General features: G+C 44.5%; 1 protein-coding gene, 1 long non-coding RNA gene and 1 pseudogene across 2 annotated transcripts; 2 read left to right on the forward strand and 1 right to left on the reverse strand.

Annotated features, from left to right (window-relative positions):
- Positions 1–991: 991 nt before the first annotated feature.
- Positions 992–4,078, forward strand: FGFBP1 (fibroblast growth factor binding protein 1). The gene is made up of 2 exons (XM_025438070.3): positions 992–1,143; positions 2,942–4,078. The coding sequence occupies exon 2, from the start codon at positions 2,962–2,964 to the stop codon at positions 3,727–3,729; it is 768 nt and encodes a 255-aa protein (XP_025293855.1). The 5' UTR covers positions 992–1,143; positions 2,942–2,961; the 3' UTR covers positions 3,730–4,078.
- Positions 4,079–9,075: 4,997 nt separating this feature from the next.
- LOC118354334 (uncharacterized) lies at positions 9,076–27,735 on the reverse strand. Its single transcript, XR_004814697.2, has 4 exons — positions 27,426–27,735; positions 24,357–24,458; positions 13,537–18,049; positions 9,076–11,673 (listed from the first exon to the last, which is right to left on the reverse strand). It is a non-coding gene; the product is annotated as an uncharacterized LOC118354334 (long non-coding RNA).
- LOC112653833 (mRNA turnover protein 4 homolog) lies at positions 25,344–26,073 on the forward strand (annotated as a pseudogene).
- Positions 27,736–27,990: the final 255 nt, after the last annotated feature.

The following is a 27,990-nucleotide window of genomic DNA, read 5'->3' on the forward strand; positions in this document are numbered from 1 at the left end:
CACATCTTTGTGAAATGAGTCTCCTTCAATATGTTTGTGAAAACTAAGTATGTCTGTTTTTAACAAATACACCTTGAAACCCCAGTTTGAGCCAAATCTGTTCTGCTTCATTTTATGTGAATAGCTTAGCCCCATAAAATATTTAATGTGAGCCCAAAATAAAGTACTGCTATTGTCAGCAATCTATAGATGAACAAATGGAGGTTCAGAGAGGTTAACTGGTTGGAGAAGGTCACACAGCCAAAAGAATACTATCTCCAGGATTCCACATAGATCATTCTAGTGTAAGACTCTCCCTATAGAACACTGACCAGAGGGAAGTCTGTCTGTGTGACCTGAAAGTGAATATTTACAGCAGAAATCCCCAGACCACTTTTAACCAGCCTTTCAGAACCATAGATTCCTTTGCCCCTATGGTAATTTCAGGTGCTTCTGTGAAAACGGACTTAGAAACTGGGATGGCTTTTCCAGTTTCAGTCAATCATTCACAAACATTTTCTTGAGACAGTGGGAAAGATCAGACAGTGCATGTGGGGAGTCCCAGTGCTCAATTCTGGGCTTCTCATCCTACCATCTCTGTGACCTTGGACAAGCCCTGAATATCAATACGCTCCAATTTTCCATCTGTAAAATAATAGGAATCCTTGTTACCATATCATGGGGTGGATATTATGGGAATTCAAGGACCACGTTAGGTAAAATGGGCAACACTAGGGCTTGGCAGCTATGGTAGTTTTGTTATTGTTTATAATTCTCCACGGATTTTGCTGCCACAGTCCTCATCCCATTAGGAGGGACTTTGCAAGGCTGAACTGCTCGCCTATCCCGGCCCCTGGGGGAAAGGGAAGGTCTTGGAGGAAGCAGGTCTAATGTCCTGCAGTACCTCCCTCCCACAGGATTACACCATTACACCAACCACTTTCCCTGCAGGAACTGGCTCCCTCCCAAGGGGCGTGGCTGGGAGGAGTGTGATAAAGATAGACAGGTGTGTGTGTGTGTGTGTGTGTGTGTGTGTGTTGTAAAATCCTGTCGGTCTTCAATAAAAAGAGCCTTCCCTGCCTGGCACGGCAGATGAGACAGCTGTAAGCCTGCAAGCTCACTCTCACATCTGGGATTACACTGGATCTGCATACTCAGAACAAGGTAAGAGTCTGGCTCTTTTAAGAGTTTCAGTCCCCACCTTTCTTTTCACTTCCCTGAGGACCTCAGGATCCTGGGTTATGGATCTTATCAGGGACACATGGGGGCTGAGTCTCAATGCCCTGATGAAAAAGTGGGTCTTCACATGGCATGCCTAGGCACCTGTCCATGCTTCATTCAGGAGCCCACATACCTGTGACTGTCTCTCTTTCTCAATTCTGAGGAGAGGCCACAAGCCCAAGGTGGAAATAAGACCTGGACCATTTTCTGGGCCTGCCCCATATACAAGCAAAATCTATATTTTCTTTTTAAGTGGGGCACTGACAGTATGAATCATCTTATCATGAATTATACCAAATGAAACCCTGAGTAGTTTGTAACTTTATTTGTTGTCAGTATTTTCCAAAGGACAGAGTAAAGCTGAAACGCAATAAGTGAGCAAACTTGGTGGTTGGTGGTATAAAAGATCAAAGAGATAAGTTCTGGCTCCTTTCCCAGGTTTGTCACTTGCCCAATAAGGGATATTGAGCAATTTATTTACAGTATGAGCCTGAATTTTCACATCTGTTACCTGGGGTGATTTATTTTTACTTACCAAGCACAGCTTTTTTTTTTTTTTTTTTTAAGATTTTATTTGTTTATTTGAGAGAGAGAGAGAGCATGTATGCATGAGAGAGAGAGAGAGAGAGAGCGCACAAGCGGTGGGGAGTAGCAGAGCCAGAAGGAGAAGCAGACTCTCCACTGAGCAGAGAGCCTGATGGGGGCTGGATCCAGGATCCCAAGACCATGACCTGAGCCAAAGGCAGATGCTTAATGGACTGAGCCACCGAGGCACCCATGCAGTGATTTATTTTTAAAAGCATTGGTTGAGTGCTTTCTATATGCCTAGCACTGTGCCACCCAGGGCTCCAGAAATCATTTAGGTATCATCCTTCCCTTCAACTTCCTAATCTAAATGTTGTGGTAAAAATTCACCCCATCCAGGCTGGTTCACTTTGCGTAGTCAAATGGTATGACCTCCCCTCCTTCATGCCTTTCCTTATGCTTTTATTGCACCCTAAATGCCCCCCTCACAAACCCATCTATGTCAGAGTGTCCAAATCCCACACATGTTGAATGTCGGATCAAACGTCATCCTTCATGTCATTTGCCATGTCCATTCTTGTTGTGTGGTCACCTGAGTCCATGTAGAACTAGGTTAGAAATCTATCACATGGAGCCAGAGGAGACTTTGGGAATGATCACACCTAAAACCTCAGTATCCAGAGGAACTGAGACCAGAGGGGAAAGTGACTTGGCCAAGATCAAGTTGGGGACAGGATTGGGACAGACTCCTTGTCAATGCTATTTATATTGTTCAAAAATTTGCTTCTAATCTCTTTAAGATGTGACCTACTCATTCACATTAATAAAGCCAACATCTAGTCTGAGGCATGGTATATAGCAGATGCTCCATAAATGCTTGTTTAATGAGTAAATGAAGGAGTGAGTGAGTGAGTGAGTGAGTGAGTGAGTGAGTGAATGCAGGGGTAAAGGAGTAGTAAATGAGGGATGAGACTTTATTTGGCTCAGAGAGTGGTGAAGGAATGGAGAAAGAGTAGGAGGTTTTTGACATTCAGGACTCAAGTCAAGCAGAAATGTGAATAGATAGGCCGCTAGTCTAGTAATTCCAGGAACCAGAAGAATTCTTGATCTCACTTCTAAGCAAGGAGGCATGTGTCAGGGTATAGGGAGGGTCATCCTGCAGCACTGTATTGCTGAACTATTGCCCAGCACTGACTCACCTGCTCTTGTCAAACAGGTTCCCACCAAGCTGAAGCCATGAGGATCCATAGCCTCACCCTGCTCTCCTTCCTTCTTCTGGCTGTTCAGGTATCATTGGTAAAGGGCAAAAAGGAAGTAAAAAATAGACATGTCAGCAAAGGCACCAGAGATAAATTGCGTGCTCTGGGAGAGACCCATACTGAGCCACACAAGCAACTGACCAAAGGCAAGTTTGTCACTCGAGACCATGCCAACTGCAGATGGGTGGTGACTGAGCAAGAAGAGGGTATCGCCCTGAAGGTTGAGTGTACCCGACAGGATAACAAGTTTTCCTGTCTCTTTACTGGCAATCCAACTTTCTGCCTAGAGTCAAACAAAAAGAATGTCTATTGGAAACAAATTGGCCGGAACCTGCGCTCTCAAAAGGTCATCTGTGGGGATGCCAAAACCATCCTGAAAACCAAGGTGTGCAGAAAGAAGTTTCCAGAGTCTAATCTCAAGCTGGTGAACTCCACTCTGATTTGGACCAAGAAACCCAGCCAGGAATTAACAGAGCCCTCTCCCGGGGAGCAGAGCAAAGTCAGTAAGGCCTCCCTGGTGGAACCTAACAAGGTCAAAGAGTTATTCCCTAAGGAGCAGATAAAGGTCAAAGAGAACATCCCTTCTGGCTCAGTGGAGACCCAGACCATAGCCACCAAAGACCCCAAGTGTGAGGAAGATCCGGACTTAATAAAGCAGTCAAAGATAGCCCTGGACTACTGTGGGGAATCCTGGGGGTCTCTCTGCAAATTCTTCATCACCATGGTCCAGGGGAATTCATGCTAATGAGATCAAAAGAGAACAAAGTTCTTTAGGAGGTTTTATGTCAAAGCCCTTCAGTATGTGGTACAGCGCTCTGAATAAGATGAACATTTGTGCTATGAGAGTGCAGTGGAATATTTAAATGGGTTTTATAACTTTTGTTTTTGTGTTTTGGAGTTTACTTTATATTCATTTCCTTAAATTTTATTTTCAGAGGTTGTTTACCTCAGCATATGTTTCTACGGCTGACAAAGCTATGTGTATATAAGCAGTATACATTCTTTGATCTAAATGAACCAGAATGATGATTCCAGTGCATTGCACTTTCTGCTAAACTAACAAAGTTAATAAAGCTCTGGGTGTTTTTCAGAAATATGTTCAACCATTTTTTGTTTCTTTATGTATACTTTCAATGAACTCATAAACAGTCCCCATATATCAGTGGGAAAAATATGTAAGTAATGACTTTTTGTTCCCTACCCATCCTACGTCATTTCCAAATGTGACCCATTCCAGAATCTTTACCTTTATCCTTTCATCCACTGGTCTGTGGTGCTTGTTGCTTACTGTGCCGTAATAATTAGGATCCCTGATTTCAAGTGGGATAAATAAGGCATGGTGTGATTAAAAACACAAATCAGGATCTCACAGATGGTAAGAAGGGAGGAAGGGTTTGAACCCAGGATATCCGTAAAGCCAAGTCCACAAGCTAGGGAGACGTCCTCCACTGACTCAGGTCAGAGCTGGGCATTACTTCTTGCTATATGTGAAACCCCTGATTTTCAGGGGCTCATTTCTGGCCTGAAGGAGAGAGGCTTGATTAAGTACAGCATCCTATGATGAAAACTTCAATGGAAACAGGAAAAAGCAGTGTGGAGAGAGGAGGTGGAAGCTGCTGGAAGAATTCTGGATGAACTTCATGGAGGAGTTATTATTGGAGCTGGATTTTGGAAAGAGTATCCATAGGTAGCAATGGGGCAGAATGGAGACACTTTGGGCAAATGACAACATGTGTTAAAGTGAAGAGATATAAAAATCCTAGAAACTGGGAGAGGCCAGGTGGCTGGAATATGGTGGGATGTAGGGGTGATGCGATTGTTAGTCATTTACATGTTATTAAGAAGGATCTGAAAGTGTTTTTATTCAACAGTTGGGGAGAGAGGAGGTTGTGCCCCCAATGCCTTGTCACAATTTCACTAAAAGCAGAAAATGAAGAGCAAAAAATGGTAAAAAAAAAAAAAAAAAAAAAAAAAAGAAGAAAAGAAAAAAGAAAGAAAAAAAAACCAACACCAAAACAAAACAAAACAAAACACCCCACTGTACTGTAGAGTTTCTGTCAGTTGCAAGGAGGAATGGCAAGTGGGGTGTAAGAGTGGCCATTTACACTCACCAAATTACCAGGACCTACATTGAGAATTGTCAATAGCCAATCTAGAATGTGTTGTTATTCACAATGTCAGCAGTAACATTTATCTGTTACTTGCCATGTGCGAGGCACTGTGCTAAGCTCTTTCCATGGAGTCTGCATGCATTCATCCACTCACTCATTCATTCAATATGTAATTTATTAAGCACTGACTGCCAGGCTCTGTTCTAGGTGCTAGAGAGAGATACAGCGGTCCACAGCAGATGAGCATATGGATGTTCTGCCCCTATGGAACTACCAGTGGGGAAAGTGATGATAAAATCACAAACGTACAAGAGATAGGGAAAGTAAAAGAGGAGATGGAGGTAACAGTGATGATAGGTAATCAGTCTTAGATTAGATGGTCAGAAGAGGCTTCTCTTTGGAGGTGACTTTTGAGTCTAGATATGTAAGAAGTGAGGAATTCTGGAGTAAGGATGCTCCAAGCAAAGGGAACAGTCAGTGCAAATGCCCTGAAATTAATTAATGGCCTATTGTGAGCTCCTACTATGTGCCAGACACTGTTCTAGGGGTAGAAAATGGCAGCGAACAAAAAGAAAAAAAAATCCTTCTCTTCATGGTGCTTATATTCCAATGACTGACTCATGTTTGGCATGTTCAGGAACACCAAAGGTTGCGGAATCATTTGTAGGATAGGGCCCAGGACCTGATTAATGAAACTTACCCACATTTGCAAAAGAACTAAACCAACTTTCCAGTCCATCCGAGGCCTCTCCTAGCCACCCCATGTAAGGGACATTTCCCCTTAAAGTCTACACAGATTGTAAGTCCTCTGGATCTCCTCTACTCCTACATCTCAGTTTCATGTAGTCCTGAGACAAGAAAACACTTGAACACTTCTAGGTCTCATTAAATATTAACCCTGTTCTAGCCAGAATGACATGAACATTGAAGCACTGATTAGATTAGATGCAAAGACTTTTTAAGGCCATTTCCAGCCCAAGAGAGGATGATTTTTCTAGTTCATTCATGGCCTTTGACAACTGCAGAACTGGGAGGAGGTTTGTTTCCAACATGGCAGAGTTTCCTAGACTTGGGTTAGAGGTTTGCTTCTGCTGCTTCCCATACAACATCTCTGTGCCAATGGTTTAACTATTCTGAACTCCAATGAGCTCATCTCAACAATGGGGACAGTGAAACCCATCTGGAAGGGCTGCTGTAAGTCTTACATTGGTCAATAAATCTAAAGCACCTAGTGCCCCACTGCTTGCACAGAAGGTGTTCAACACAACTGACTGCCTAAAGTCCACAGCACAGGACCAAGGGAGTTCAAAATTTCCTTATAGAAACTTTTAAAAAGTGTGAAGGGTTTTTTCCCTAATGCAATAAGCAAAGAAGAACAGTGATTATTGATAATCTAGCAGGTGTCAGTGCCTTTGGCCCTTGGCTTATATAAATCCCCCTCAACAACCCTGTCTGATAGGTGTTATCATCCTTGTGTTCTAGATGAGGAAACTGAGGCCCAGAAAAGCTGGGCAACTTCCCAAGGTCACCAAGCAGATCTGTAAGTGAGAAACCCAGGTCTGGAGTTTCCCCAACCCTTTCCATGTTTGAAGCTCATGATTTTCTTTACCTGATGGGAGAAGAATGAAATTTGTGGTTTTAGACATGGACCAGGCCATAAATGCCTCCACCCTTTCCATGTGTACATCCCCTTTCATGCCCTACAAAAAGAAAGCTCCAGAAGTTAAGCTTTTGTTCATGCTTAGCCTTCCTACAGATTTACATCCCAGTGTAATGTTTTTAAAAACACAGTAAAAAAAATTGTTTTAAAGACAACATAGATTTTACATTAGCTTCCATCCAACTTGGCACTCCATATTTTCTCTCTGGAGACTTTCTGAATATGAAGTGGAGGGGCCAGCTTGCATGTGTGCCCGTGTGTGTGTACACATGTTTAAGATATGGTTCTTCTTGATAGCAAGAGACAGGAAGATTTCAGGTAGGTAAGAGGTGCTTCAGGATGGCATGTCTGCACCCCCTAAAGCAGCTCAGTAATGGGATTGTCTTATGTTCATCATAAAACTACCTCTCAGCATAAAGAGGGCCTCTGCTCTGCCTGCGGCACTGGCTTTATGTAGTAACTCACAACTACACCAGTGCCAACTTGAATATCTGGAGTCCAGCCTACGTCATCTGGCCTCCTACCCACCCACTACTTCCCCCACCTCTCTCCTGAATTGTTTTTGGCAGAACAAAGAAGGGAGGCAAAAGTGTTTGGAACTGACAAACGCAAGGGCAGCCATCATCTGTGGTGTTGGTTCCCATAGCACCACACATACAACATTGACCTTCAGATGTTTCACTCAGAAACAGTTCATGAACAATATGGAAGAAAACATTCATTAGGAGCCCTGATAAATGAGGCATCCGGATGAAGATGGGGAGATTTCAGAAAAGGGCTGGTGAGTTCAAAGTAGGTTATCCAAGGGGAGTTTTTATCAGGTAATTGGGTATGTGGGAAATAACACAAACCAAATGAGCACAGAGAGTGGCCCAGGTGGAGTTTGGAGGGCACTCTCTCAATTGTCAAAACAAAAGAACCAAAACATTGATTGGCAGTCCTGGCTACACTGGGGTCCTCTGACTCTATCCCCTCTCTCCTACAAGCTAGTCTGCACAAGGAGGCAGCACACCTTTAGGTGTGGGTTTCCTAGATGCTCTGAGGACAAAATTACCCCCACTAGACAATGGGAAAGTTGTACCACATTCTCAGCTTGCTCAGTTCATTCAGAAGCAGGTATTTTGCTGAAGGCCAGGGGTGGAGAGAGACATGTAAAGATATGAAGGCAGCTGACAATTCTGTCTGCCCTGGTCCACAGGGAACTACACACAACATGAAAAATGTAAGTTTGCTGCTGCTCAGTGAATTAGAATTATGCATTTTATTTTAGTTTTAAATGCAAACCAAGGACTTGTTCTGGCACTCAACCAAAGGAAGGCCATAAAGGCAATTTTGACTAAAATCAATTTTAACAAAGCAGGCACTGACGCTAGAACCTGACCACCATGTGTCATGTGACTTGGCAATGGCATTTTTGTACTGTATGTCAGAACTAGCTTCCAATGTCCAGTGACAGCACCCAATGAGACCAGACAGGGTGGGGTCTACTCTATCACACGAGGGTTCCCAGAGCCTCTAGGTTGCCATCCCCATCTCCCTTAGCACCCACCTTGCTCTTTCATCCCTTGGTCCCCAAACTGCTCATTTTCTCCTAAGCCCTCTGCACAAAGGTTAACAGATAACTAGCATTTGCTAGAAAGAAGCTAAGGTGTGACTGCCCAGTGCATGCACACCTTCAGTGGAGAAGAGCGTTCATTCAAAAAGGACCCGTTAAAAGAAAGAAGAGAAGGGGTAAGGTAGAAAGAATATGCTAGTCATTTTTGGTAATTCAAAAGTAGTACATCATAAGAACAGCAATGAACAAACCAGAAAGTGCACACAAGTTAGAAAGAAAGAACTCTGCCCCATCCATCAAGGGATAACACCAATTATACTTGAGTGTGGATCTCTCACATCCTCCCTTAGATACATTTTAAAATATTCTTAATTGGATTATAATATCTCCTGCCTTTATTACTTTTTTTTTTACTTAAATCATTACAAAGAAAAAATCATGAACATCTTTGACAATACACTTGTGACTGCAACATCTTTTTAAGTTTAAATAGCTTGCAGTATATGATATATTGAAATTATGGTAAGACCTTCCCACTGTTGCAAAATTCGATTGTTGCCAATTGTTTATTATAAACAATGCTGTTGAAAACTATCCTTAAAGATAAATCTTTTTTTTTTTTTAACATTTAGGAATTTGTTTTCTTTAGGATAAATTCCTAGAAAGTAAACTGAAAGGTCCAAGATTTGGCTTTTGAAAGATACTTTTTATTACTGAAAAATTCAAATATTTGTAAGTAAAGAGATGACTGTAACAAATGTCTAAGTATCCTTCACCCACATTAAACAACTATCAACTTGTGGCCAATCTCATTTGATCTATACAGTTTCCCAATTATCCTCCTCTCAGATTGTTTAGAAGTAAATCACAGATATACATCATTTCACTCATAAGTATTTCAACACATATATCTAAAAAGATAGGGCAAGAGTACGCTCATTTTTAAAGCTCTTGGAACAGATTGCCAAACTGCCTGCCAAAAAAATTTTGCAACAATTTCCATTCCTACCAATAGTATTGAAACATGGCCATTTTTCCTCATTTCTGTCAATTCTGGGTATACCAGTTCAGTGTTTGGTTAAGGGTGGGTGGGGGATAGGAATCAAACGCACAAAAGTAAAGCAGATAATTCAAGAGAGATGATTGAGTATGGGGAACCAGTTACAAAGATATTGGAAAAGCTAAAAGGGCAAACAAGGCACAGTGAGCCCAGGAGCCAGGATGCAGAGTGAGATCTGGGACCCTGAAGGGAGGAACCCCTGAGGGGAACTAGAGTCAGTGGCTACTGGGAATGCCACCAGACACAGAGTGAGGGAACAGGGTCCTGGCTGCACTGCCCTATCCAACAGAAGCCAGTGGGTAAGGGAGTCTGGGAAATTATTTGCTTAGCCCCCCTTTCACCCCTTCACCCCCCCCCCATACCAAGCAGCATGAGAGAGGATGGTGATAGGTCTGAGAGCCAACAGACCCATGACCAGAACTCTGAGCATTGCTACTTTAGTTTAGCTTTGTTAATTAAAATAAGCTATTTATGGGCAAAAAATATCTGCAATTATGAGGGAAGGCATGAGTCTGACAAGTATAAAGTGTTAACTATAGAGCAAGAAAGACATGCTATTGGAGAGAATGTAAATTGTATAACCTATTTTGAGGGGAATTTGTCAATATTTCTCAGAATTTTAAATCACAAGCTCTTTAGCCTAATGATTTCCCTTTCAGAGATTTATGCTGCATATACTTGCACAAACCAAAGATACGTGTGTGAGGATATTTGTTACAGCATTGTTTTATAAGAGCAAAACACTGGAAACAATCTTCGTATCCATAGGCACTGGTTAAAGATATTGATGAGTTAGTTGGAATGATTTCTAAGAGATGCAGCTAAAGAAAGATTTTTTAAAAAAACAGCTTGCATATCATATTTCTGTGTGTTTATAAATTAAATGTGTGTAAAATATTTCTCAAATTATATACAATTTTTTCTCAAGTCATTAGTGGCAGCTGTTGCCTTTGGGGAAAGGAAGCAGGCAATTAGAATAGGAGAGAGATCTAGTTACCTTTTGTACATTTAAAATGTTTTCACTATGCATTATATTAATCTAAATCATAAGAAATTGCTGACATTCTCATTTTTGACCCACAAAACAGCAATTTCAAATGGTCTACAGTACTATTCTTTATCAATAAAAGAAGTAATTAACTTCTAAAAGATCAAGAAGAGCTGTGACATTGGAATGTGAATTTGGTTGACATTTTCAGTAGGATAAGAAGGTGACAGGTGAGATATTACCCCATCCACTGTCAGGATGATTCCTTATTTCCTCAGTAATTAAGTTAAAAAGCCATGTGACATCCCATGAGCTTGATTCTTTCAGAAGAGTATACAAGAATGGCTTCTTGATTCTCCAGACTATATGGACTTTTAAATCTGCTTAAAATGAAGGACAGTTGACCACTGCCCTGGGGGCCAGTTGGTTAAGTGGGTGCCTCGGCTCAGGTTCCAGGATCCTGGGCTGAAATACTACGCATTCAGGCTCCCTGCTCAGTGGGGAGTCTGCTTCTTTCTCTTCCTCTGTACCCACCTTCCCCATCCCACACCTCTGCCGCCCGCGTACTCATGTGCACATGTTCTCTCTTAAAACATTTTTTAATGGACAGTTGAGAGGCAAGCTGGAGCTGTGCATGCTCTCCTGTCAGCTCTACATGCTGCCAAAGGCACAAAACAAATCCAACTAGGAAGTCAATCATCCCTCTGCTACTGTTTGAGGATATTGGTAGCTCTCTGTTCCCAGAGCTTAAGTACAATTTTCCTCAGTTAGATGAAAAGAAACTTAGGCAATCTTGATGGCTTCTGATGAAAATAGCCTGAAGCTCTTCACATTCCAGAGCCTCACAGGGACTTGGAGAGTCTCTCAGATGACGGAAGTTGTTCTGATTCACCAGGAGCACTTCACAGGGGAGGGTGTTGCAGTCAGAACAGCTAACTTCCATGGCGGTAACATTAACATTGGGAAAAACAGGGGACATCGGTTCAGCAAGAAGAGCCTTACACACATTATCTAAAATCTCCCTCAGGAAGGTGCAATGTCTTGTGGCAATTTTACAGCGGAGAAAAGTGAGGCTTCAGTAAGTCCAATAACCTGGAACCTAGATCTGTCTTACTTCAAAGCTCATTCTCCCAGTTGTCACTGTGGACATGACAAGAGTTGGATGTCAGTTGGTGACGATGGTGCCAGCTGGAAGAGGTGGTGCTGGGCAGGTATTGTTTGTTGGGCATGGGCTGTTCAGAGATGAAAAGGTGGTGGGCAGCACATCTGGTCAAGTCATTCCCTTGCTTCAAACTCCTCAATGGTTCCCAATTGCCTTGAGAATACAATCCAAATTTAGCACAGCATGCAGGAGTGTTAGGCTCCATCTGCCTTGCCAGTCTCCCCTCTCCCCATGACCTTCAGCTCTTGCTAGATGCCCAACAGAATCCAAGCACTTTCCCTTTCCAGGGTGCCCTGTGCCTCGCAAGCCAACTGCCTTTGCATACTGCATGCTTGTTTCTGCCTGGAGTGCCCTTCCCCCACACTGCACCTGCGGCCAACTGTAAGAGTCCTTTTCTAATGCTCCCTCCTGGCCTCCACTCCATTCCCATCCCCAACCAAGTAGAGACTCCTTTTCTTGTCTTCTTTGGCTCCTGATGCTTCCCTCAAGTCTGGCATCCTTCCCTTTCTCTCTCCTTACTTCTCTTCTTTCCTACTTTCCATCTTTTATTCCTTCTTTCTTTCTTTTTTTAATTTTTAAAAATTTTTTTCCCTTCTTTCTTTCAACACTTGTTCATTGAGCAGCCACTCTATACCAGTTATTAAATTGTATTTGGGAGATGAAAGTTGAATAAGAAAAGATTCTTTTCTTCCTAGACCTGTTGGTCCAGGGAAAAGAAAGGGCAAGGTGAGAGATGGTGAGGAATAAGGGATAGAGACAGAAGAATATGGATAGAGATGGAATGAGATGGACCATGTCCAGGTGAGAGATAACAAGGGGCTGGAAAAAGGCATTGATAGGAAAGAAGATTAAGCTTTGATTTTAAAAAGAAAAGACAGAAGGCAAGGAGAATCAGGAGAATGAAGCTTCTGAGAGCAGAGGCTAGAGGACCAACACTGTTAAATACACTAGGAAGAGAAAGATAAGAGCGACTGCAGATTGGAAGTAAGTCATGGGTGTCTCTAAGAAAGAGCAGTAATGACTGAAGTTGGTAGATGGATTGCCATGGGTTGTGAAATGAAGTGAAGATGAAGAAATGGATTCTTCTGCGTACAAATCTGGATGAGGGAGAAGAGTGGAAAGTTATCTAGAAGGACAACTCCTTCTGAGTCCACTGGAGTGGACCACTCCAGGTCAGTGGAATTTTCTGGTATGAAATTAGTTTTGAAAAAGAGCTGGTAGAGAAGGAGAAGCAGAGGGAGAAACTGATCATACTTCAGAAGAGCAAAGATCACTGATCACTGATGGAGCCCAGACATAGAGGGACCAGGGCCAAGTACCTTCTACACGCTTTGCCAGGTTATCTGCCCAGACCCCCAAATCCCACTGCTATGCTGGGAACTCTATATTTTCTGTGCCAGGCACATTGTCCAGCACATGGTTGTACTCAGTCAATGCTTGCTGAGTGAATGAATGACTGAGTGGATGGCTGGATGGGTAGTCACACTATAAGATCAGAGTAGAAGAAAAGATGCTTCTTTCTGCAACTCACATAAGAAGGCTAAGGTTCAAACATGAACTCATCCAACAGAAGTCCAGACACCTTGAGCAAGATAACAGTCTACAGTGAGGAAATCTTCAAGATTTCCTTTATGTACACACATCTATAAACAAAACCCCCAACCGTACCAATCTGGTTGAAGACCTCTGATGAGTGTTATTGGATTAGAATCAGAGAGGCTGGAAACCAATAGTCTTTGTGTTTAGATGAATTGAACATTTCAGTAGCACTGATTTTTTTTAAAGATTTTATTTATTTATTCATGAGAGACAGAGAGAGAGAGAGAGGCAGAGACACAGGCAGAGGGAGAAGCAGGCTCCATGCAGGGAGCCTGACATGGGACTCAATCCTGGGTCTCCAGAATCAGGCCCTGGGCCAAAAGTGGTGCTACCCAGGCTGCCCCAGCACTGATTTTTATTAGCTCATTTAATTTGGCTTGGAAGAGGGTATGGTGATTATGCTGTTTCACTTTTTACCTTGGGAGTGGTGGAGGTTGGGGGAGTCAGTTTTTTTCTCAAGGCATCTTTAGGTTTTCAGTTGAATTTCTCTCCCAGAACAACTAAAGGTTTGGTCACTTGCAAAGATTGCTGAGGAAGGGGTTTTTGTTCCACGTGATCCAGGTCTTAAGACTGTGGCCTCCATAGCTCATGCTTCCTATCTGGGAATAGACTACTTTGAGCCCACAATTGGCCACATCAACCAAGAAAGTCACATTTACAGTAATTGGCTGAGAACAGGCTGAAAGACAAAATAAGAAATGTGGTCATTTGGGAAGAGAGTGAGAAAGGAACGAGAAAAGCAAAAAGCTGGTATTTCTTTTGAGAAGTAACATGAAGGAGCAAATTGCACTCACTCCTTGGGTCCCAGCTTCATGTTTCCTATTGGTGTGGGCAAAGCCCCTATGAACCTCATCTATAAAGCAGATATTCATTCAATTAAAATTGTCCCCTGCAGTATGCCATACACTGAGCGAGGCACTTAGAGAACATCAATGAACAATAATAATACCCCTTCTTCTGAATATTTTTTTAATTTTTTTAAGATTTTATTTATTTATTCATAATAGACATACAGAGAGAGAGAGGCAGAGACACAGGCAGAGGGGGAATCAGGCTCCATGCTGGGAGCCCGACGCAGGACTCGATCCCAGGACTCCAGGATCGTGCCCTGGGCCAAAGGCAGGAGCTGAACCGCTGAGCCACCCAGGGATCCCCTTCTGAATATTTTAAGTAAATGAAATAGTGTCTATAAAATTACCTGGTGACAATTTATGAAAGGTGCTGAATTAGAGGTAATTCTCTTTATATTTCAAATATGGTGCTTCTCATATGTGGAATATAATGACACAAGAGGGACACCTGGGTGGCTCAGAGTTTGAGCATCTGCCTTCGGCTCAGGGCATGATCCCAGGGTCCAGGACTGAGTGAGGAGCCTGATTCTCCCTCTGCCTATGTCTCTGCTTCTCTCTCTGTGTCTCTCATGAATAAATAAGTAGAATCTTAAAAAAAAAAACAATGGCACAAGAATGTGCCAGAGAAGGGGGGTTGACAGAATCATTAATGTCATGTCAGCTGGGCTGTGAGTTCCACGAAACTAGGGATCATGTCTACTGTATTCACCTCTCTGAATCACTAGCACAGTCCTTGACACATACATATCAGGTAATTAACAAGAAATCATTCTCAAGTGATTATTGCCAACTGAGTTACCAAATATCTCCGAAGTTTGTGTTCTTCAGCTATAAATACCCCATAACCCTTCTGACAACTGGAGATAATGCAAGATACTGGATATAATGCCTGTTTCATAGAGGTACTCAGGAAAGCCAACCCATTCCTGGGGGTCACTTCTTATTTGTAGACTCAGCCCAGTTGAGTTTACTCACTTGGTAGTCATGAGTGGGACAGTCTTCAGAGCTCCTCGAGTGGGACAGTCTTCAGAGCTCCTCAAGGGACTCCTGACATGTATAAAGGAAGAATTAGGCACAGTGATGTGACAGGAGGTGCCTAGAGACACTCACTCAATAAAAGATAGGGCTGGGGCTGCAGGAAGGGATGCAGGAAGCCAATGCCCTCAAGGTATGTCTGGTATAATTAGGGAGATCAGCTTCTCACCAGTGTAACAATTAAATTCATTTTGGCTGACTAAATGTCTGGAGCTAAGGGGGAATAGTGTGAACAGGAATGGAGGAAGAAGCAGTGTGGAGAAGTGGGGACTTCAGCGGGGCCCTGAGAGGGACGTGGGGAGGAGCTGGGGAAAGATTTATAATCAGAGAGCACACCTTGAGCAAGACCTCAGAGATGACAGTGAGTGTGGTCAATCCAGGGTTCAAGAGGACAGCAGACTGGGAAAGGGACAAGGCTAACTGACCTACACCAAGTCCCCACACATGCCTGCCAGGGCTCTCCACCCTAGCTTATTTCACCCTTCCCATAAACTTACAGTACAGATTCATATTGTTGACAAGTGGGACTCTGTGGTAAACACCAAAGCTGGTATTTGAACCAGGTCAGTCTAACAACAAAGCTTCTGTGCCTTTCACTCTACCCACAAGTCTTCCTGGAGGGACCAAGTGAGGCCACCTCGCAAGATGATGAATCTCTCACTGGAAGTATCAGGTTCTACTCCTGAATAAAAGAGTGAACTGGGCAAGTGATGTAGCCTCCATCCCTCTTCCCTTCTGTCATATGAGGTGGTAGTGGTTCCTGTTTTGTAAATGGGAACAGCAATTCCTGCCATACACCTGTCTCAGATCAGCCCACAGGATTTCCTCTGTGAGGTCCTCACCCCAGGGTATGGGCTGAGGGTGTGCCAGAGTCACTTTACTCTTGGAAAAGTAAAGCGGGGCAAATCATGCATAGATTTTTAAGGCTTCCACCCAGTGACACACTCGTTTCCGCTTCTTGGGCCAATGCAAATCCAATGGCCACACCAAAACTTAAGAACCAGGAAAAGGCTTTCTTAGCGTGTATCTGGGTGAGAGAAAACTGGAAAGAGTAATGACTACCAGAGGTAACTCACACCTGAATCACTACAAATGTTTTGCAAGAGCTTTTGACACATCTGAGTTCTTTCTATCTTTCAAACTCAGGATGAAGAATGTAGATGTGATTCTAGGCAATGAGAGGTCCTTTAAGATTTCCAAGGAGGGAAGGGTAGAAGTGCTAAAGTTTCATAAGTCAATGAAAACTACAGTCAGGGTGGTGTTAGAGATCCGTGGTGATGGAATGCAGGTTACGTTTGCAGTGGGAGAGCCTGGAAAGATGGGAGCCGTGGAAAAGATGCTAGAATAGTCCAGGTCTAACCTAGACTTAGAATGGTGGCAATGGGAAGATAAGGCAAATCCAGAGATATTTTCATGAAATAAACACTAATCGAGTACCTACTCTGTGCCAAGCACTGTGCTAGGCACCAGAGGACAGGGATGGGTAAGAATGATCTGACTATGGAGGCCCTTCCAGTCCTGGTGGATGAGACAGACATGAACAACTCTTCCTCATAGGAAACACACAGAATTAATAAACTCTGAGCTTGGATGTGGCCACTGGACTTGCTTTGACCAAAGAAGTAGAAATGAGCATGTCACTGCGCATCCTCTGATCTCACCCTTGCACCTGCCTCACAGTAGGATTCAACACATAGCTGTATCCCTTAAAAAGTAAACCTGAAACATGTCATTAATGAGGAGTCTACATTTTACTAAAGATGTCATGAAGAGTCTGAAAAGAGTGATCCATCCCATGCCACACAGCAGAATGTATTCCAATCCCCACCCAATGATGTTCTTCTTCCCCTAGCTTGTACTTTGGCCACAGTGGCCTTACTTCTTTGTTCCAGGGCACCAAGCCCTCCCCTCTCCCATACTCCTCAAGCTGTTCCTTCTCTTTTCCAAAGCGATTTAATTTTCTCCCTGAACCTCTCAGAGTTTGCAGTCTGGCACACACCTGCACGTTCCAGGCAGGTGTTCAACCCTCCTTAGAATTCACCTTCTGAAGAGGAAACAGATGGTGGAAATCATCACTGGCTTTCTGTCTTCCCAGTTGCCTTCCCTGACCCTTTTCATGGCTAGGATGACAGTGGTTTCAGCCAATCTGTTACCTAATCCTCTCTCAGAGGGCTCTGAGAGGACAAAGCAGGTCATTCACTGGAGCCTGGCCTCATCTCACTCCTCATCAGGCACCCTCCCCTCTTCCTGTTGGCTCTGCCCTGCCATTGAGAGTTCTCCCTGCTGTGTGCCTCCCCAGGGGTCCACAGGCCTCCTCAAGGAACTTGGGGGTTTGTGACTTTCTCCGCTTCTGCACACCAGTGATAGAATTCCAAGGGGCTTGGAGAAGGGGATGGAAGCTCCTATTTGAGAATTGTACTGACCTTTCTCCCCACCAAGTGTTCTTTTAAAAACTCAACTCATGATGCTATAACTAGATAGGTAGAATTAATGTTCCAAATAAAAATTAAATGATGATTATTTGTAAATGCTCTTTCTGGCAACACTAAAGCAACCATTAAGTATTTGTTGATATCTTAAAATATATAAACAAAATAATGCTGAATGAGTGAGATAACATTCTAATGAACAGTGTCCATTCACTAAGTGTTGTTGAGATCCATTTTGTACCATTTGTTCCAGATGCTAAACTGCTGGCTGGACTCTGCCTTACCCCCAGCACCCCCTGGGGAAGGAGAAGGTCCACATGTGTAATGCCTTGAATAGGGCTTCTGTCCTCACTTCAGTCAGGCCTTCTAGAGTCTCTCTAAGCCCTAAAGAAGGGCCTATGACAAAGCCCTTCCCATCAGAAGAAGGCAAGTGTGAGCAAGGTTTTGTCTCTCCTGGTCCCAGATGGGGTCAAAGCTCAGGTTAGAACAGGGCAGTGGTGATAGAGAGGGGTACATAGGACAGACACACAGCACTGGTGACAGCTCCTCCCCTCAGACGACAAATAAAATTAATGAAACTTGAAGCAAGTCCACCAACCTCAGTATGTCCTTTTCCTGGAAAACAAACAAAAACCAAATAGCTGTAAAGCAGGAGAAAATGCACTGGCTGCACAAGTTCTTGCACCAAGCTTTCTTGTTGGGGAGGCCGTCCTGGCTGAGTACTCTGTTTCTGTTACAAAACAGAGAGGATTATAAACACCCACTCCTGCTGCTAGGGATGGCAAATGAAGTAGGAGAGCTGGGACTCTGGCCCAAGGAGAACATAACAGGACTCGGGACATCTCAAACCTTCAGTCAGCTGCTCAAAGCTGTGGAGGTTGGCTGTGCTTTGCAGACCAACTGCTAAGGGGATATGATGGAGCCAAAGTCACTGCCCTACTCTATTAACCATGTTCTTTATTTTCTCTATTTTCTGATGCTTTGACATTTCAAGGCCTTGCTGACCCAAGAGATATTCTCCCTCCCACGGCTAGACAATTTCTAGAAACGTTAAAGGACCCACCAGCAAATGCTCCTTTCATAAGCAAACCAACCAACCCAAAGCCCACAACCCAAACATCTCCCCTGTCAGTTTCTCCAAAGGCTATTACACTGTAGGCTGATATACCCATGTGCAGATCACCCCAGGCCAGGCACCAGACAACTCAGGACAAACAGCCCCTATACCCCAGAGCCTGCCAAAATTACTCAGACTAGCCAAGTCTAGGTCTGCTTAACCTGCCTTGCCCATTGCTTCTGCAGAAACCACAATACAGACTCTTGCCGTGTGTTCTTTCACTCTGCCTCCTAACCCACCCTGGTGCTTCCCTGAGTGGCCTCAAATGGTGCAATGTGCCCCCCCTTTCTTGGGAACAGTGAGTAACAAACTATTTTTTCAATGGTGGTCATCTTCTGGTCTGTAGGCCTCACCATACCCAAATAAAAATGAAACCTACATTTTAATACACCTGTCTCGGGCCGAGGGCTGGAAGTGCCATGGGTAATATTTGAATGTTGTTTAGCTCTACCTTGTATGGGGACAAAGGATCTTCGACTACTTCCAGTCTTTGGGTGTCCTGAAACTTCTGTCTGTCTGGGATTAATACAATGAAGGCAAGGCCTGGGACAGAGAGGTGAGTCACTGACAATTTGATAGGTCTCAAAACAGAATTAACGCTAGTAAGGGTTTCTCTTGTACCGATGTTTTGCAGTGCAGCCTGTCATAATCCAAGGCTATAAGGTATATTCTTTCCATAAAATCCCACAGCCTTCTTCAAGGTGTCTATAACACAGGTCAAGAAGCATAACGTCTGTGTCAGAAAACCCACTGTTCCCCCCAACACCACCCACTACCCACCTGCCATGTTTCTCTATTTTCTGATACCAATATTTCTGGTACCAAATGTGGGGATTCTGCTCACCAAGCAACTGTGCCACACCAGCTGGTTGCCCTATAACTTCACTCAACTCTGAGACTACTGAGATAGCATCTGATTCCACAGGTAAGGGCTCAGTTCCACAAGACTGCCCCTACCCGCTTCATGCCAATCACAAGTAGTAGGTCCCAGGGTACTCACAACTTCTGTCCCATTTGGCTACAAATCAGAGATTCCCCAATCTTGGGTTCCATTTATTTGCTAGACCAGATCATAGAACTCAGAGAAACAGTTTGCTAGTTTCTTAAAGGATATGATAAAGGACCCAGATGAAACACCAGATGAAGAAATTTCACAAAGTATGAAGTGTGGGAGGGCCTCAAGCACAAGAGCTTCTGTCCCCTGGAGCTGAGGTGTGTTGCCCTCTTGGAAGTGCTCAAACCCATATCTTTGAGATGTTTATGGAGGCTTCATCATGGGGGCATAATTCACCATCAACTCCACTTCAACCCTTTCCCCTCACCAGAGAATGGAGGTGGGGCTTCTTTTTTTTTTAATTTTTTTTTAAATTTATTTATGATAGTCACAGAGAGAGAGAGAGAGAGAGAGAGGCAGAGACACAGGCAGAGGGAGAAGCAGGCTCCACGCACTGGGAGCCCGACGTGGGATTCGATCCCGGGTCTCCAGGATCGCGCCCTGGGCCAAAGGCAGGCGCCAAACCGCTGTGCCACCCAGGGATCCGGAGGTGGGGCTTCTAATCATGGTTTGGTCTTTTTGGTGACCAGCCCCATCCAGGAGACCACCAAGAGTCACCTCATTAGAACCCAAAACAGTCCTGTCACCCAGGAATTTTCAAGGGGTTTAGGAACTCTGTGTCAGGAACTGGGTCAAAGACAGAGGAACAGAAGATGTTCCTCATACTCTTAACCCTTGTGAAATTACAAGGGTCTCAGGAGTTCTGTGCCAGGAACTGGGACAAAGACAAATTTATATATTTTCTATCATCTCCTAAGGTCCAACTTATGAAATTGGAATCCTTGTGAATAAATGTGTCTGAAAATAGATTACATACATCTCTGCTTTCTTAAGTTAATTCAAAGGAGGCATGGCAGGCCATAAAACAGGCAACCAAAACAAGAATATTTAAGTTCTTTGTGAAGGCTGAAGCATGTACTCACCTTCAGCAGGACATCTGAATTTTAGTGTTCAGATAATATTTATTTCAATGGTTGAAGCGACATTTGTTTCATTTTTTTTCTAGCTTTCTGGAAAGCTAAAGTAATACTAATTTCTATTAGTATACTTGAGAGTAGATGTCTTTACTAATTTTTCGCTATTCTCATTTACAGAAGGAGCAGACAAAGTTTAAAGAAGCTAAGTGCCCTAAGATTGATGGCTTGAAAATAATGGAACTGGGCTCTGAAACTAGATCTGTCAGGCTCCTGAAACCCAATTTCTTAACCTCACTCATGTCTGGACTGAACAGCTAACATTGTCAGGTTAGTGGCTTGTGGTGACTAGTATATTACTACATTTTATCTAGAGCAAGGCTCATCAGTAATGCTGCTGGAATGATGTGAAATGCCACAAAGTTTGCAGGGTAGCAGAGAATCGAGCTTCGGCTGGCAGATCCTACAACACACTTCTGATGCAGTACAACACGACCCATTGCTCATTTAGGGAGGGTTTACTCTACAGACATTTCAGAACATGAATCTCAGGGGTCTCAGAGGTTCCAAACTCTGAGACTACTTTATCCTGCTCTGTGTTGGTTTGTTTTATTTTCCCAAATGTCATGAATATCATTTTTTTCACCAGTGCCTCCTAACTAAGAGCTTGTCTCAGTAAGAGTCTAGGATCTGCCCTGGTTGCAGTTTTGAAGTCTGATGATGTGGAGCTGTGTGAGTCTTTGCCTCAGCACTTGTACCTTCAACAAAGTATTTCTGAATGATTGATCTTGGACTCCATTCTGTATCCACACAACTAGTAAGACCTCCCCACTTTAAAAAAACAAAACAAAACATTTTTTGATTGATTTGAGAGGGAGTGGCAGGCAGAGGGAGAGGTAGAGAGAGAAAGAATCTCAAGCAGACTCCCCACTGAATGCAGAGCCCTACTCAGAGCTCAATCACAGGACCCTGAGATTATGACCTGAGCTGAAATCAAGAGTCAGATACTTAACTGACTGAGTCACCCGGGCACACCATGACCTTCTCACTTTTTAGTTGTACTGATATTTGGTTGTTGGACTAGAAGGCCAGGTTCTATTCCCAGCTGCTACTGATGAGCTGTGTGACCCTGGGAAAGTTATTTAACCTCTGCGCACTTCATTTTAGTCAACTCACCTAGAAACAATTCGTTGAGGTCCTACCAAGTACCAGGCCCTGGACTAGGTTACATAGGGTACATGTTAAAACTACAGGTTTTAGAGACAGATTTGGATTCACATTCCAGCCCATCACCCTTCTAATTGTGTGGCCTTGGGCCAGCCACTTCACTTATCCAATATGAGCCAGCAACCTGGGACTGCATGCTTTCTCCCTCATCCCACAAGAATGGAGTACGCATACATCATGCACCACGTCTTCAGCCTTGGGTAAGGCATCAACAACATAGCAAACCCAGACACAGAAGAGTGCTTACCACACGCAGACACCCTTACAAGCCATTGGCATACATTAGCCCAGTCAATCCTCCATACAAGAGCCAACCACTCTCATTATCCCTGTTCTGCAGTTAGGTTTTAGGGCGTAGAGAGATTAAATAACTGACCTAAGGTCACACAGCTACTAAGTGGCAGAGCTGGATTCAAATCCAGTAGTCTGGTTCCAGAGTCACTGCCCATCATGCTGCACAAGTTCTGGCTTACTGTGACCTCTTGGAACTTCCACAACAGATTCCTGTCTGGTTTTTGTCATTACTCTTGTTGCCTTCCATGGTCTTTCCATGGGATAATAAGCCCACATGCTGTTCCCCACATTGAGGGAAGGAAGGAGCAGTTTAGCACCGCCTCCAGCAGTCCCTACCACCCTCTTGGCAGGGTTGGTTTCTTCTGAGGCCCCTATCCTTGGCTTATTGGTGGCCACCTACTCCCTATGTCTACTATGTATATCTGTGTCCCAGTCTCCTCTTCTTCTTCTTTTTTTTTTTTAATGAATTTTATTTTCAAGTAATCTCTACACCCAACACAGGGCTCAAACCTACAACCCTGAGATCAAGAGTCACAGCTCCATGGACTGAGCCAACCATGCACCCCATAGTCTCCTCTTCTTATAAAGAGGACACTCATATTGGATCAGGGCCCACCCATATCACCTCATTTTCATTAAAACACCATTTTCAAGATCCCACCTAAACACAGTCACATTTTCAGGTACTGAGGGATTAAGGTGTCAAGATATAAAATGCGGGAGGGGGGAGCAGGACACAATATAGCCCATCACACATGGTCACACAGACTCAGCAGAATAGAAGGTGCAAAATAAAAACAGAATTTTTTTCTCTTTCCTATGGCTTCCCCACAGGGAACCACTTTGAACAGTTTCTCCCACTCAACTGTGTGAACTCATCTTGAAAACATTGTTCCAAGCTCTTTACAACTCCTCTGCTGACCCTGACCCCCCTCCAGATCAGTTGAGCAGTGGTCCCCTCACACCCCTCAGTGCCCCTCCATCTTTGTTATGCTGCCACCAAAGGCAGCTGCCTACCGGCTCCCAGTTCCCTAAGAGCAGAGAAAAGCCTGTTTTACCCCTGTAGCCACCTAACGCCTAGATCATAGTAGGTGCTCATTTGTTTTGTGAAGAGCTGACTGACTCCTTACAGTCCTGTGAGTCTCAGTTGGGGATAGTGGTTTTTTACCTGTGTTTCTGTGGGCCTGAATGTAGCACCTGACAGGGGTCAGGGATTCAAGAAAAGGATTACGGAATAGAATAAGTTGCCAACAACCCGGGTCAATCCTGATGAACTAACTCTGCTTGTTTCTACAGCTGGCTCCTCTGCCCCTTGAGAGAGTCAGAGAAGAAGAGGGAGGGAGAAAGGGAAGGGAAAGGGTAAGGAGGAGCGTAGGCAGGGAAAAGAGACACAGGTGAGAAAGCGGGGGAATAGAGACTGGAGAAGATAAGGAGAGAAGTTGGAGGAGAGAAGGAGAAAGAGAAACAGGGGAGGGAGAAGAAGGGGGAAAGGGAGTGAGGGAGGGGAGAGAGCTAAAGTTGCAAAGAAGGCAGGTGAGGGGTAACAGGTGGCCCGATGGCAGATGACAGAGGCACTTGTACCTGCCCTATGATTCAGCAATCACACTACTGGTATTTACCCAAAGAATACAAAAACAGTAGTTCAAAGGGATACATGCACCCCAATGCTTATAGCAGCATTGCCTACAATAGCCAAGATATGGAAGCAGCCCAAGTGCCTATCAACTGATGAATGGATAAAGAAGTGGTGTATGTGTGTGATGGCATATTATTCAGCCATAAAAAGGAATGAAATCTTGCCATTTGCAATATGACATGGATGGAGCTAGAGAGTATTATGCTAAGCGAAATAAGTCCGTCAGAGAAAAATAAATACCATACCATTTCACCCATATGTGGAATTTAAGAAAGAAAACAAATGAACAAAGGGGGATAAAGAGAGAGAGAGAGAGAGAGAGACCAAGAAAGAGACTTTTAACTATAGAGAACAGATTCTTGGTTACCAGAAGGGAGATAGGTGCAGAGAGGGGTGAAACAAGTGGTGGAGATAAAGGTTAGCACCGCGTGATGTATGGAAGTGTTAGATCACTATATGGTATACCTGAAACTAATATAACACTGTATGTTAACTAACTGGAATTAAAATAAAAACTTGAACAAAAACCAAAGCCAACATGAGGCCAAACATTCTAAAAATAACGATCTCTTTCACTATAGCCTGGAGACTCTAGGGAGTCCCTGGGACCCTTCCAGGAGTTCACAAAGTCAGAACTATTGTCCCAATATATTAAGATATTATTTGCCTTTTTCACTCACTTCCTGAGGAAGGGACAGTGGAAGTTTCCAGAGCTTATAGGAATATCAGGACATATGGAATGCAGCAGCAAATAGGAGAAACCAGCTGGCTTCCATTAAGATCTGCAAAAATATAAAACAATGCCACCCTTCTAGTTATTTTTTTTGGAAACTATAGTTATTTTTCATAAATATGTTTCTGTTATATCATGGGTTATTACTGTCTTTAAATAATGGTTTTAAATTTTCTTGGTTTTAATTTCTAATATAGTAAATATTAATAGTTATTACTACAGAAATAAAAGTTTTCGGGGTTCTCAATAATTTTCAAGGGTGCTAAGGGGAGGGACACCTGGGTGGTTCAGTGGTTGAACATCTGCCTTCAGCCCAGGGTTTGATCCTGGGGTCCCGGGATTGAGTCCCACATCAGGCTCCCTGCATGGATCCTGCTTCTCCCTCTGCCTGTGTCTCTGCCTCTCTCTTTGTGTTTCTCATAAATAAATAAATTAAATCTTTAAAAAAAAAAAAAAAAAAAAAAAAGGGCAGCCCGGTTGCTCAGCAGTTTAGCGCCACCTTCAGCCTGGGGTATGATCTGGAGACCCAGAATCGAGTCCCATGTTGGGCTCCCTGAATGGAGCCTGCTTCTCCCTCTGCCTGTGTCTCTGCCTCTCTCTCTGTGTGTCTCTCATGAATAAATAAATAAAATCTTTAAAAAAAAAAAAAAGAGTACTAAGAGGTCTGGAGGACAGAATATTTGAGACTACTATGCCTTGTCGTCAAGAGGGCACGGTCACATTCCTTCCAGAAAGACCTGGTAAAGACTGGATGGACCTGATTTGACCAGCAGGGTTGGAGTCCAGGCTCAGGGGAGTGGGTGACGAGTGGGGAGGGAAGGCAGGAGCATCTTTCCAGCCAAAGAAAGCCCTCGACACACAAAGAAGAGTGAGCTGGCTGACATGGTAGTTTTAGGGAGCACATTCTCAGCCCCCAGAAGAGTCTGGAGGGCGCGTGTGCCTGCAGCGCGATGCCCAAATCCAAGCGCGACAAGAAAGTTTCCTTAAGCAAAACTGCCAAGAAAGGCTTAGAACTGAAACAGAACCTGATAGAAGAGCTTCAGAAATGTGTGGACACGTACAGGTACCTTTGCGTCTTCTCCGTGGCCAACATGAGGAGCACCAAGCTGAAGGACATGCGGGAAGCACAGCCAGATGTTCTTTGGCAAAAACAAGGTGATGATGGTGGCCTTGGGTCGAAGCCCAGCTGATGGGCACAAAGACAACCTGCATCAGGTCAGCAAGAAGGTGAGGGGTGAGGTCGGTCTGCTTTTCACCAACCGCACCAAGGAGGAAGTGAATGAGTGGTCTACAAAATACACGGAGATGGACTTCGCTCGAGCCCGAAACAAAGCAGCTTTCACCGTTGGACCCTGGACCCCGGGCCCCTGGAGCAGTTGCCCCACTCCATGGAGCCACAGCTGAGGCAGCTGGGTCTGCCCACTGCCCTCAAGAGAGGTGTGGTGACTCTGCTGTCTGACCCTGAGGTGTGCAAGGAGGGTGATGTGCTGACCCCAGAGCAGGCCCACGTGCTGAAGCTTTTCGGGTAGGAGATGGCTGAATTCAAAGTCACCATCAAATACCTGTGGGATGCACAGTCTGGAAGGTTCCAGCAGATGGGAGGTGACTTGTCCGAGAGTGCCTCGGAGTCAGCGGGAGAATCTGAAGGGGAGGATGACAGCTGACAGGCACCTGGGGCCAGGACTGAGGGGCCGCCACTGCCCCAGGCAAACAGCAGGGAGGGCGAGGGACGGACTGCTTTTCTGTAAGGAATAAAGCTGTCTGCAGGGTGGCTCCTGTGGACAGCAAAGAGGACTTTTCCTAAAAAAAAAAAAAAAAAAAAAAAAGAGTCTGGAGGGTGTGAGCAATGAGGACCCCTCCTAAATTCTTGACTTGCTGATTCAGTGACATAAGGAATTCTAGAGAAGGGAATCTGGATAGAAAGATGCAGAGTGGTTTTCTGCAGGTGGTGTTTGAGGCGTAGTGGGCTTCTCGTTACCAGCCACAATATGGGAAATCGGTTTCAAGTCCCTAAGCAAATCTAGGATAAATAAGAAGAAGCTTAACAGAATAGATCTTTTTAATAAGGATTTTTTTTTTAATTTTTATTTATGATAGTCACAGAGAGAGAGAGAGAGAGAGGCAGAGGGAGAAGCAGGCTCCACGCACCGGGACCCCGACATGGGACTCGATCCTGGGTCTCCAGGATCGCGCCCTGGGCCAAAGGCAGGCGCCAAACCGCTGCACCACCCAGGGATCCCAACAGAATAGATTTTAAAAGTTCTCATCACGAGAAAAAAAATTAGCTATATATGATGATAGATGTTAACTAGACGTGTGATCATTATCTGTAGTATGTCATGGTACTATATACATATATGAAATCACTTTTCGTTCATCTGAAACTAATATAGTATTACATGTCAGTTATATTTCTATTTTAACAAGAAAATGCTTTATTAATGGCAACTTATAGTCCTTAAAAAAAAGGGGGGGGGACACCTGGGTGGCTCAATGGTTGAGCGTCTGTCTGCCTTTGGCTCAGGTCCTCATCCCGGGTGCTGGGATAGAGTCCCAGCATCAGGCTCCCCAAAGGGTGCCTGCTTCTTCCTCTGCCGGGGTCTCTGACTCTCTGTGGCTCTCATGAATAAATATATAAAATCTTAAAAACAAACAAACAGGGTAGCGATTCAGTGCCTTTGGAGGCAAAAGATCTGAGGGTAGGGTTGGAAGCCTGACTCCACCATTTGCTGACTCCAGTGGGTGGGCAATTCTTAGCGTCTCTGGTCCTCAGTTTCCCCACCTGTTGAGTGGGAACTTTAAACAGTCCCTACTAAGGGAGAAGAAATGTGTGGGAAATATCAGAAAGGGAGACAGAACGTAAAGACTGCTAACTCTGGGAAACGAACTAGGGGTGGTGGAAGGGGAGGAGGGCGGGGGGTGGGAGTGAATGGGTGACGGGCACTGGGGGTTATTCTGTATGTTAGTAAATTGAACACCAATAAAAAATTAAAAAGAAAAAAAAAACAGTCCCTACTTTTTAGGGTCCTTGTGAGAATCCAATGGGCGAGCATGTAAAAGACGCAACACGGTGGCCAATAAAATGCCTTTTTTATGGGGCGGGGGTGGGTTCCTCCTGGAGGCGGCCAACTGTCGGTCAGGAAACCCTTGTCATTCTCTCTAGATTCCCTTTCCTTCCCCACCAAGCGGGCGTAGTCACCCACTTGGCAACGGCGGGGCTTGCTGGCTCCCACGCCAGCCGCCGCGCACCTGGGGAAGAAGGGAAACGAGGCGGGGGGCAGGGGCCGCGCTCCGGCGGAGCCCGCGCCCCAGATCCGCCCGCCCCACCGCCCCACCGCCCCACCGCCCCACGTCGCCCCACCCACGCCGGCCAATCAGCGCGCGCGCCGGCCTCACCTGCCACCTGGCTCGCACCTGCACCTGCGGGCCTGGGCGGGGCGGGCGGGGCCTCGCGCTCTTCCCGCGCCGGGTGAACCTGGCCCGCGCGTCCCCTCGGTGCCAGCCTGTCCACCGCCTCTTTTCCTTACAAGGCGGGTTCCTCAATTCCTGCGGGCGGGGTAGGGGACCGGAGGGGAGAGGCA

Source organism: Canis lupus, chromosome 3 (assembly GCF_003254725.2).
Source record: "Canis lupus dingo isolate Sandy chromosome 3, ASM325472v2, whole genome shotgun sequence".
Lineage (NCBI taxonomy): Eukaryota > Metazoa > Chordata > Mammalia > Carnivora > Canidae > Canis > Canis lupus.

Coding starts and splice junctions, on each gene's coding strand:
- FGFBP1 (XM_025438070.3), top strand. CDS start 2,962: ATGAGGATCCATAGCCTCACCCTGCTCTCCTTCCTTCTTCTGGCTGTT.